General features: G+C 40.9%; 1 protein-coding gene across 1 annotated transcript in view; it reads right to left on the reverse strand.

The window, feature by feature from the left end:
* The window catches only part of LOC127007181 (uncharacterized), a 149,252-nt gene that overhangs the window by 21,465 nt on the left and 114,849 nt on the right, over window positions 1-12,938 (reverse strand). Inside the window, exons 5-6 of the mRNA XM_050877895.1 lie at window positions 8,355-8,507; window positions 1,334-1,485 (exon numbers count right to left, since the gene is read on the reverse strand). Coding sequence (XP_050733852.1) covers window positions 1,334-1,485; window positions 8,355-8,507 — 305 coding nt within the window. The remainder of the gene's footprint in view (window positions 1-1,333; window positions 1,486-8,354; window positions 8,508-12,938) is intronic.

Raw genomic sequence — 12,938 nt, forward strand, 5'->3', positions numbered from 1 at the left:
CTGATCGCCAGTATGGGTTCCGCAATGGGCGTTCTACTGGTGATCTCCTAGCCTTCTTAACTGACTCTTGGTCATCCTCTCTTAGCCGTTTCGGTGAAACTTTTGCTATTGCGCTGGACATATCAAAAGCTTTTGATAGGGTCTGGCACAAATCTTTGCTTTCTAAACTACCCTCCTACGGTTTCTATCCTTCTCTCTGTACCTTTATCTCCAGTTTCCTTTCTGACCGTTCTATTTCTGCCGTGGTAGACGGTCACTGTTCTTCACCTAAATCTATTAACAGTGGTGTCCCACAGGGTTCTGTCCTATCTCCCACTCTTTTTCTGTTGTTCATTGATGATCTTCTTTCCAAAACGAACTGTCCTATCCATTCCTACGCCGATGATTCCACTCTGCATTATTCAACTTCTTTTAATAGAAGACCCACCCTTCAGGAACTTAACGACTCAAGGCTGGAGGCTGCAGAACGCTTAGCCTCAGACCTTACTATTATTTCCGATTGGGGCAAGAAGAACCTGGTGTCCTTCAACGCCTCAAAAACACAGTTTCTCCACCTATCCACTCGACACAATCTTCCAAACAACTATCCCCTATTCTTTGACAACACCCAGCTATCACCTTCCTCAACACTAAACATCCTCGGTCTATCCTTAACTCAAAATCTCAACTGGAAACTTCATATCTCATCTCTTACTAAATCAGCTTCCTCGAGGCTGGGCGTTCTGTACCGTCTCCGCCAGTTCTTCTCCCCTGCACAGTTGCTGTCCATATACAGGGGCCTTGTCCGCCCTCGTATGGAGTATGCATCTCACACAGCTCTTCTGGACAGAGTGGAGGCAAAGGCTCTTCGTCTCATCAGCTCTCCTCCTCATACTGATAGTCTTCTACCTCTTAAATTCCGCCGCAATGTTGCCTCTCTTTCTATCTTCTATCGATATTTCCACGCTGACTGCTCTTCTGAACTTGCTAACTGCATGCCTCCCCTCCGCGGCCCCGCTGCACTCGACTTTCTACTCATGCTCATTCCTATACTGTCCAAACCCCTTATGCAAGAGTTAACCAGCATCTTCACTCTTTCATCCCTCACGCTGGTAAACTCTGGAACAATCTTCCTTCATCTGTATTTCCTCCTGCCTACGACTTGAACTCTTTCAAGAGGAGGGTGTCAGGACGCCTCTCCTCCCGAAACTGACTTATCTTTCGGCCGCCTCTTTGGATTCTTTTTGGGAGCAGCGAGTGGCGGGCTTTTTTTTTTGTTGGTGTTTACTTTTTTGTGCCCTTGAGCTGTCTCCTTTGCTGTAAAAAAAAAAAAAAAAAAAAAAAAAATACTTACTGCGTAAGACACCGGAGACAGCCGCTTGTGTCCGTTCCACCAAATAATGAGGGCGGGGGGGTGGGAGCCCGCAGCACGGCAGCTCAGTCGCAGCTCTGTGCCCGCCGAGGCTGCCGCACCGGGGCTCAGGATCCTCACTGTCACCGGCGGCACTGTAACAGCATAGAGAAACAGAGAAAGATAGAAGTTTAGAATGAGGCTGTCGTAAAAAGATAGTTAATTTATTGATCTTAAAATACAATACAGTACAATCGTAATGTATTATTTTGACCTATGAAAAATCCATGACCAGCGATGTCTTTTTAATTGATGAAATATGACCAAGTACCGGAGAAAATCTGCTTTTTATTTTTTTTACTTTAGTGTTGTATTTATGGTGTCAGTATCCCCAGAAGTTATTTGACTCGTGTTGAAAACTGTCTCGAATAGTTTCTACGTCGAGCTTCTTAGCGGTGTTTTAGCGACTAACAAGCACTGTGTTCCTAGTGTTCTTCTGTATCGTTTTCCAAGTAGGATTCTTTACTTGGAATGTCTTCTCATATTGGCTCGCACCGACGCGCGTAATTAATTCTTTTAGTTCACGGAAAGCGAATCTCAGGACCTCCTTTCAACTTCACAACATTCCACCCGCGTGGTTGTCGGGCTCCCGGACCATTTGAGGTAGGGAATGGTTTTAGGGGATGGTTTTAGGCGAACATGTGCCGAGGGGTTGGTTTCCTCTTTCACCGGAGTCTTAAGATTTGTTTTTCCTTATTAATGAGAAGCATTCATTCAGTAACTACATAAAGCATACACGCTATACTTTCCATCCAGAGTTTAAATAAGACTTCTATAGTAAAACCAACGAAATCGACTTTTCATATAATTAAAGTCACGACATCGGTTTTTTGAATAGTTGAGAAAAGAATATCGACTTCTTCAGCTGAATTAGCATAGGTCAGGCTTCACTTAAGAAGCAATTGCGTGCGCTGTTATTGAAACATGACTCAGCCTTTATTTCTCACTGTCATCAATTATAGTTTATGTACAGTTCCATTAAATCTACTGCACATTATTACGTCCAACTAGTATGAATGTGACCGCTGTGTGCTACCTCGCGATGCAGGCCTTATCATTCACACACACACACACACACACACACACACACTAAAGACATGCATCAGCTCGCTGTGCGGCAGGCAAACCGAAATTTTTTATATTCATTCTTCCCTTTATCTGGTAAACTCAGGAACATCATTCACTTGTCAACATTCCTATTTCCTACAGCTGAAATACGTTCACGAAGGGAATATCATTACATCCCCAAACCAGACTGAATACTTCTCTTAAATTTCTCTTGTACCATTCTTTATAGGAACATATCTTTGATGACTTTTCATGCATGTCTGTTTTTCTCATGGCCTGTCATCTTTAATGTTATAAAATGAAGAAAAAAACGCACGCAGTCAATAAAAGAGACGTGCTAAGTGAGCAGAGCAGCAAATCTGTAAACAAAAGCATGTCACAGTAACGAAACTAAGCTAACGACGAACATCGAGTTAGATAAGTAAATCGGCGGCCATTAAACGAAGGAGAGCGACATCCCCGTCTTAAAGCCGTCACTAATGGGTATGTGGACGACCATGCCTGTGTGTGTGAATAGAATAGAATAGAATATATTTATTTGCTCAGACTCTTACAGAGTATGGAGCACTGCTCCTAAGAAATGTAAAAAAACATAAATTCATCTAAACAACCTTAACAAACCCTTAATAAATTTTGCCAAATTCGTTAACAACTCTAAATTTTTCCTCTGCATTAAATCAACAAACTTATCTGATTTGAGCGTATTATGTAGTATTCCGGTATATACATATTTCTTAACTGAACAATATCTTGATTTTGACACTGTAATAAAACATGAAATTCATCCTCAATTCTATTATCATTACATTTAGTGCAATACCGCTCTTCCCTACTTATGTGGCTATGTCTACCTGTAATTATTGGCAGTTGACTGTTTCCAGTGCGTAGTTTGGTTATATAAAGTCGATTACATTTATTAAGCTTGACTAGGTACTCCTCCATCCCATAAATCTCTATATACAGTTCATAATTACTAAAGCTACCTCTACTTGTCACATTACTATACCGAGTTGTTATCCAGATATCTTGTAATTTCTGTTCCACTGCTTTACGAAACCATGTTCGATTGGTAATAGATTCCGTCATCCACACTCCTGCCATACCACACTCAGTACATATATTCTTAATTTATTCCAACCCAGGAGACATATAGATCCCGCTCGTGTATAGCTGCAATAAACAATTATACATCACGTGACTTAATTTTATGTCTTCCCCGTAACTATTCCAAACCAGAAATTAATCAACTTACATTTAACAGTTATTTCCAGTGAATACACCCCTAACTCCCATAAACAATATCTGTACTCGTATATCTGTGGACATATACTACATGCTTCATAAACTATTATCACCCCAGATTTCACAGCAATAAGTTAATACAGGTACAACTATAGTGTTAAACAATTCAATCTGGATATCAACAGGCAAATCATATTTACGAGCGGTGCCGATGAGTGAATATAAGGCCCTGGATGAATTTTCTACAAGTTCCAACTCCCTCTTTCTGAATTTCCCGTTATAATTAAACAAAATACCCAAATATGTGTAATCGTTAACCACTTCAATTTTCTTACCTCCCAGATTAAACTCAAAATTGCTTGTTTGCACTTGACCTCTGCTGAATATAACGATTTTAGTCTTATCACAGTTAATGTCTAACTTCCATTCAGAAAAATACCTATGAAGAACTGTTAGTGTCTGTTTGATATATGACTCACTGTCATAAAGTAATACTGTGTCATCTGCGTACATTAATACTAATAGACGCAAATAACCATTCATTAGATCGTTATCAAAATCTAGAAATTTACAATTGTTCCATGAGTTTTTCCAGCTAATCATTTACAAAGAAAGCAAACAACAAAGGCGACAACTTTTCTCACTGCCTCACACCCATGCTGCACATAAACGTGTCAGACATTTCTTGAGTTACCATTACGCATGACTTAATATTATTATACATACTGTGAATTACTTTGCGAAATTTACCTTTAGCATTATCTCTTACAAGTTTCCACCATAACCCTTCCCTCCATACCTTATCAAAAGCCTTTTTATAATCTACAAATAAACAAAACAATTTCCTCTTCCTCCACTTAAATAAGTCAGTAATACATATGAGCAAAAACATATGGTCCAAGGTAGAATATTCTTGCCGAAAGCCTGCCTGGGTTTCATTTATCAATTAATTATCCTCCGAATGCTGGTTAAGGCGGTCATTCAAGAAGGAAGTAAACAGCTTTCCCATGCAGCTCAGGAACGTAATGCCTCTAAGTTATTCGTGTCTTTAATGTCTCCCTTGTTCTTATATAATGGTATTATTACACCAATTGACCACTCTGATGGAAAAACGCCTGTATCTAAAATCTTATTAAATAGTTTAACATATAAAGGGCACAGAGGGTCTTCAGTACATTTTATGTATTCATTGATAATAATGTCCACACCAGGAGACTTATTGTTTTTAAGTTTTCTAATACACCTTTTGATCTCATCATAAGTAATAGGGTCATTTAATATAGGTGAGTTAAAGTCAATTGTTATTTCATAAATAATACCCTTGTTATAATCATGGTCATCGTCGGTAAATAACAATTTAAAATGGTCATAAAATTTGTTGAAGGGCGATTCCATTCTCTCTGTTGCTGTGTTCACCTTTTAATATTTTCCAGTATGTCTTTGGATCTTTACTCTTGTCTTCTCTAAATTGTTGAACAATATCAGAGTTCTGTTTGTTTTTCACCCTTGTTATTTATTTCTTATATATTTCACTTTTCTCAACACGTATTAACACTTTTATGCTTATTATGCTTGTTCTTTGCTTTGTGATATTCTTCTCCAGCGGTGAAACACTTTTTATCATATCCTTTCATGTTGGCGTTGCTACTTTTCTCAATACATTTGCTGCCACTAGACTTGGGAAACAACTTCAAAGCAGGGTCTAGTAGTACAAGTTTTATCTGACGAGTCATGTCATCCACAGTCATGTCAGACTCTGTCAAGTAGCTCATCCACTCTGCTAACATCCACACTACTCATATACTCATTCTTTCTTTAATTCCTCCATTTCCCTGGGGAACCACGGTATGAGACCTGTGTGAGGTCTTCAACTGAAGACCTCCTCACACAGGAAAAATCTAACATGGTGTTAATACCAGTGTACATCTGAGAGCAATGGATCAAAGTCCAGTACTTTAATTTTTTTCACATGTTTAACAATATCGCACGTACCAATAACATAGTCAATAGTTGTTTTATAAGTGGTAGTATATCTTCCAATTCCCGTAGCTTCACCAACTCTTCCATTAAACACAACTACATTGTTGTTTTTACACACTTCCATCATTTTCTTCCCGTAAGAACTTCTGCCCGGTGTATCATCTTGATTACACTTACTCCCGCCACAGCCTGCGGAGCTTAAAACGACATTAACATCGATGTCTGTTGGTAAAACAGGCATCGATGTTAAAAAATTAAAGTAAAAAATGTCCTGGGTAAATTTAGCAACGTCAGAAAAAGTACCTGTATGTGTTAAAATCACCACCCATAACGTGAAAACAATCAGTATAAGACAGAAAAAAATCATCCAATTCATCGAAGTGTTCCGGCTTGCCATACCGAGAGTGACTAGGGGGAATGTATACACACGTGACTAACAAGTCTTTCTCCAAACCAATGTCCCGCCCATTCACTCGAACAGATAGCAAGGTTTCATCACTAGTTTTTACCTCTGTCCACCTTACATTCATCTTGGTTTTAACCATAATTACAATACCTCCTGATTTATATCTACTTAAGGTGCTCCTATTCTTATAAACAATATTATATCCATTTTTTCCATCACATTTCCCATATTATTCATGTTGGCATCATTACATCTTGTTTCACATATACATACTATATCATAGCTCGTAATAAACTCCATAAACTCTATCAAAGATAACTTCGATTTTAAACCACAAACATTTGTTACCATAATATTTATACTTAAACTCAGTGTTCATTATGGTGGACGCAGGTCCTTGAGTGGTAGAACAACATGTGTGTGTCGAATATTGAGTTAGTGTTTCACTGTGTGCGTGTTTTGAACTTTTGTTTGTCTATGAAGATATGCTGCCTTTCTGAGGTGTTATGTTATGTGTTACTGTTGTATCTTTTGTGGGTGTTATAGGCATTGTACTACGCGTAAGTGTTATGGTTTGTAAAGATGTTGTTTGCGTACTTACTCTGTTATATGCAGAGTACTGGTCTAACAAGGGATGGTGCTGTACTGCTTAACCAGGTGATCCAGCTTTAGACGCCTCCAGTCTGATGAGTCGATGTCAACTTTATGGAGATCTTCAGGGGTAGTAATCTCCACGGGTCTCTCTTTGTTGTCGAGCCATGCCAGTATTCACCCGTCTCTTGTGGTAGCGTTCCTCACTTCCTCTTGTTTCTCAGTAATTTTCAGCAGCGTAGACCTTAGGAGTGTCAAGTCCTCATTGATGCATATTTTCTTGTTCTTTTTCTTCAACTCTTTTCTGTTCTTCAGCACTGCATTTCTTTTCCTCCTGTGGCAAAATCGCACAATCACTAGTCTGCTTCTGTCCCCAGTCCTCCCCAGCCGATGGGCGATGGATATATTGTCTGCTTCAAGTTTCACTCCAACATCGGCTGCAACTTCCAGAACTTTTGCTTGAAACACGTCTTCGTCCTCATCCTGCTGGTCTTCCTCAATGCCACATATTATCAGGTTGTCTCTTCTTGTATATTGTTCCAGCCGGTCGTTGTCGTATCGATGAAATAAACTGATTTTTTTGTTACTCGGCAGAACTCATGTTAGCTTGTCAGTGATGTCCTTCACCACTGTTGACACGGTGACGGTGACAGTCACAGATATTACATTTGCAATACCTGGCATAATGGAAGCAGCAACTTCCTTGACAGTTTTGCTTCTCCTGGTGGACTCTTTCCCAAGATTATCAAGCTCTTCTTCCACATTCTCCTTAACTAGCTGCTCCAGGTTTGAGCAGAGGGGCTGCTGCGCCATTTCCCTTGTTAAGCGTTGATAGGTCGGTGTGAAGGACGAATTCAGGAGCTGTCTCGGACACGTCTTGCCTCGACCGCTGCTACTGTGTGTGTGTGTGTGTGTGTGTGAGAGAGAGAGAGAGAGAGAGAGAGAGAGAGAGAGAGAGAACAGACAGACAGACAGACAGACAGACATTAGAGAGGGGGACAAAGATTCCCATCGGTCGCGTAGGTTCCTCTTGATGGAAATCCGTAACCGGCGGCTTCCGGTCAGGCCCTGGACATCAGCGAGTAATGGAGGCTTGTTAAGGCTTATCGGACTGCGCGGAGCCTGACAGAGCTACACAGATAAGGGTCGGCCTTCAGAGCTTCCTTGCGCATTTTCAAAAAAGGTCGAATCGTTTGTACTATTTTTTTTTTTTTTTCGTAGCGATGTGGTGCGTAAAATTGTTATGTTCTGGTGGAACGAGGGTCTGATGGGATGTTTCAGTGAAATGTGAAAATATAACGGATTTGTAACCACAGAAAAGTATAAACTATACTTATTCGCGTAAAAGAGAAAGACTAATGATTTGTAATGGTTGGGAAATTGAAACAGTGATTATTCAACACTTCAAACCAAATGAGAATTTTGATTCATAAATTTAAGATATAATGGTGACGTTTGTGACGCCTGGAGTGTGGAAGCGATGGCTTCATAGGGAATGAAATAAACAACGATGACTGATCTGTAACAAGTTCGTTTATGTAAAAGCGATTATTATTCATTTGCAATTCATTATGTATGTGATTTACATTTAACTCTTTGAATGTAAAATGACGACTGCTTTACAACGCTAAGGCCTAAATATGAAAACAATTATTATCTAACTCTGCGTGTACTCACACGTGACGTTGACGATGACGGAGGCCGTCTGGACCTGCGGGACGACAGTGAGGGCCTGGGCGAGGGAGGGCATGTGGGCGTGGCAGGACAGCGTGCTGCCGAGGAGGTCCCGGCTGCCCACGATGGCCACGCGCGCCTCTACCCAAATGTTCTCTGCGAAGGAGGGAAGCAAAGAAGATAACTTATATTAAATCACAAGAAAATATTTAGGCCACTATGTAGCGAAGGCACTACTGCAACAATGATAATCATTTTACATTAGAAATTTTATAACATTTATTATTACTAATACTCAGAGGTGGGCGCGGTACTGAAAAATCAGTAGTGCGGTTGTGGTAGTGCGGTCCCATTCTTTTTTTTTCCCCAGTGCGGTACGTGGTGTGCGGTACTGCGGTAGCGGTAGTTACTAGTGACAACAAAAAAATACTTCAGTGCCTATCCTGACTATCCATTGACTAACTAATAACTTGAGATACAAAAAAAATAAAGGACTTGGGGAGGGAGAGAGGGAGGTAAGGGAGGAGGAAGAGGGGGACAGGCCGGGGAGTAGAGGACGGTAAGGGGAGGAGTGGGAGGGAAGGGAATGCAACTTTCCGAGAGAGGAAGGAGGGGGTAGGGAAGGGCGAGGAGGAGATCAGCGTCTTGTGAGAGAGGAGGAAGTGGGGGGTAGGAAGGAAGGAAGGAAGGAAGGGTGGTGCAGCTGCAGGGGTATGGGGGAGTGAAGAGGAAGGGGACTAGGCTAGGAAGGGGAGGAATATTCTCAAGCGTTTGAGCGAAAACGAAAGATTACTTATATAGGAAAGTCATGACAGGAAGAGTGAAACATTATTCAAACTGTCCAACATATTACGACAAAACGCATCAACTGCAACTGTTAATAGCGGCTCCCGTGGGAAAACTGTAAGCCCTGGCGTCTCATGCCCCAGCGAAGAAACCACGTGGAAATTTCAACGAGTAGATAATAATAATAATAATGATAATAATAATAATAATAATAATAATAATAATAATAATAATAATAATAATAATAATAATATTTTATTATTATTATTATTATTATTATTATTATTATTATTATTATTATTATAATCAAACAATTTTGATCTTGGCTACATTGAGAGAGAGAGAGAGAGAGAGAGAGAGAGAGAGAGAGAGAGAGAGAGAGAGAGAGAGAGAGAGAGAGAGAGAGAGAGAGAGAGAGAGAGAGAGAGAGAGAGAGAGAAAATAAAAAAATTACAATGAAGTTAAAAAACAGATATAGTATGTACTATGGTCTATGTTAATGTTATGCATCGAAGAAAAAATTGTACGGGACATTAGACTGAGCGGCGATCATGTTAGTGTTTGCTTGTACTGTTGTACACTGCCATGTACACTGCACAGTGTACATGGCATTGACACAATCTTCCAAACAACTATCCCCTATTCTTTGACAACACCCAGCTATCACCTTCCTCAACACTAAACATCCTCGGTCTATCCTTAACTCAAAATCTCAACTGGAAACTTCATATCTCCTCTCTTACTAAATCAGCTTCCTCGAGGCTGGGCGTTCTGTACCGTCTCCGCCAGTTCTTCTCCCCTGCACAGTTGCTGTCCATATACAGGGGCCTTGTCCGCCCTCGTATGGAGTATGCATCTCATGTGTGGGGGGGCTCCACTCACACAGCTCTTCTGGACAAAGTGGAGGCAAAGGCTCTTCGTCTCATCAGCTCTCCTCCTCATACTGATAGTCTTCTACCTCTTAAATTCCGCCGCAATGTTGCCTCTCTTTCTATCTTCTATCGATATTTCCACGCTGACTGCTCTTCTGAACTTGCTAACTGCATGCCTCCCCCCTCCCCGCTGCACTCGACTTGCAACTCATGCGCAGCCCTCAACGGTCCAAACCCCTTATGACAGAGTTAACCAGCATCTTCACTCTTTCATCCCTCACGCTGGTAAACTCTGGAACAATCTTCCTTCATCTGTATTTCCTCCTGCCTACGACTTGAACTCTTTCAAGAGGAGGGTATCAGGACACCTCTCCTCCCGAAACTGACTTATCTTTCGGCCACCTCTTTGGATTCTTTTTAGGAGCAGCGAGTAGCGGGCTTTTTTTTTATTAATGTTTACTTTTTTGTGCCCTTGAGCTGTCTCCTTTGCTGTAAAAAAAAAAAAAAAAAAAAGTCATCGTCAGAAACAGTCATGGTGCGCCGCCTTGGGTTGAGTGACGAACGGATTTACTCTGAGTTATTCATTTAGTATTTAATTTTGAACAATAACTGAAAAGTCAGAATGATTGAATCACTGATGACTGATACCGATTCACTGATTGAGTCCGATTCACTGTAAAAAAAAAAAAAAAAAGACATTTCTGTGAGCATGCCGCGCTACAAATGTCTTCGATGGTTTTCTAAGTACCGCAAAAAGTACCGCAGGATTTTTTAGTGCGGTATTTTCAGAAAGTTTGCGGTAGTGCGGTACTTTTTTGTGATGCGGTACTACCGCTCCACCGCACTAAGTACCGCACTTGCCCACCTCTGCTAATACTGCTGTTGCTGCTGCTATTACTACTACAACAGTTACTAATAATTATAATAATGATGATGTTAGTAATAATTGAATGCCTGGAATAACGGCACTCTGCCATGACGGAGTTTAATGTGAAGCTCACAGACATCCTAAATGTGTGTTACTTTGTGTACAGCTTAAACACACACACACACACACACACACACACACACACACACACACACACACACACACGTAACCATGTCATGTGAATTAAGAGCTTGGCGACGGCAGACATTGTTCCATGAAGCCTCTGGAAACTCATTTCTAGTGCAGTTTACCATGCCGTTTTTAGTAAGCAAAAACAATTGGTACAAAATTTATTTATCACTCTTGGACAACACTGATGTACTTATTTTTTGTTCATTGTTCTGTGCCACGACATTGCTCCTCGAATTATATGGTGATTTTATTTACAGAGTACTTTATCATCAAACATTATCAACTTTGGAAAAAGGAAATGTTTTGATTACTTAACTGATGGACTTGAGAGGCAGCTTTCCTCAATCAAACTACTCAAACACTATATGAGGAAGGCAGACAAAACGAAATAAGACGAAGACAGACAAGACAGACAAAACGAAATAAGAGGAAGACAGACAAATACATGAACAATCAAACAGACGGGAAGACGTACACATACTGACAGACAGGAAGGTTCTTGTGGTATGTATAATCGAAGACAATATTAAGTGGCCAAAGTTTTAAAAAAGACCCTCTTTCCTAAAACAATATAGGTCTTGAGTTCTCCTCTTGGAGGGTGAGGAAGAGGAGGAGGAGGAGGAATAGGCGTAAAACAGGTCAGTGGGGAAGAGAAAAGGAGAGTGAGCGTTGGAAGGTAACTCACCAAGAAAGAGAAAAAAAGGGTTTTTTTTACGTATTCACCTATGGCGCCGGTAGGCTTTCTTGATGGGACCTGATGGTCGGCCCCAGCCCGTCGTGGCGCAAGCAAGTGTGTTTATAGTGGCGCCATCTTGCATTGGCTCATGCTGCCCCCCGGAGCTCATCTTTGATCCTAGAATGTAAAGTCCGGGTTGATAGGTGGTCTTCTGTGGACAGCATGTAGGTATTCTTAAGCCACTCGGCGGTGACTAAACATTCCCAGCTTGTGGCACTGGCCGGAGTGAGAACCCGCGTCGTCCTGGACGCGGCGCCGTCACGCTATCCACTCAGCCACCGCCTCCCCGATTAATAACTTCCGGAATGCTTTAATGCATATTGCTTTTGGCGCATCGTGTAGCAGGCATTGGAGAGACGTTTTCTTATTATTATTTCGACCGTTCTTTAATGTTGGTTTGTTTTATTGCAAGGACATGGAAGGCGAGTGGGGACGGCCCCGGGTGGGAAAAGACACTCGGAAGGCAGAAAGAAAAGAAAAATTACTTGCATGTAAAGGCAGCACCTTTGGTTTTGGAAAGGAAAAAAAAGTGTGCTGTAAAAATACTACACACCTGAAAATCCTTTTTTATTGAATGGAAAAAAGCTTGATAGAATAAAATGGTGCGACTGGTTTCAGCTTCATGCGCGGATAAGAAAAATATTAAAACTGCTGAACAAAAGTGGACCATGTCACTCAGCTGGTTTTCTCTACCCTCTTTTGATATTTTCTAACATTCGATCTTTTCCATCACATAATTTCCTCATACTAAATATTGTAAATTACTAACCAACACGCTTCATGTGCCGGGCAGTCAAGTGATGCATAAGAGTGCTGAGCCAACCATTCTTTAATATTAAGGAGAGCAAAGTTGCAGGATTGTTCACCCGGTTGGTCGGTAAATGAAGACGCAAGCCAAAGCCAAAGGCGTATGTTAACTCTGACATCTCCGTAGATAAAAATTTCAAGGAAGGGTGAATGAGTCGAGGCCACTGCATGCTATTTTCATTCCGTGACGCGCTACACAAGGCTTTCCACTTCAGGGTCCTCATTTTTATTTTTTTCATTTTATTAGTTCACTAATGAACAAACTTCATGTTGCTGTTTATAACGGCATCACGAGAGAAGTCTGCGTTTTACTGTTTTCAAAGTGT

This window comes from Eriocheir sinensis, chromosome 34 (genome assembly GCF_024679095.1).
Source record: "Eriocheir sinensis breed Jianghai 21 chromosome 34, ASM2467909v1, whole genome shotgun sequence".
Lineage (NCBI taxonomy): Eukaryota > Metazoa > Arthropoda > Malacostraca > Decapoda > Varunidae > Eriocheir > Eriocheir sinensis.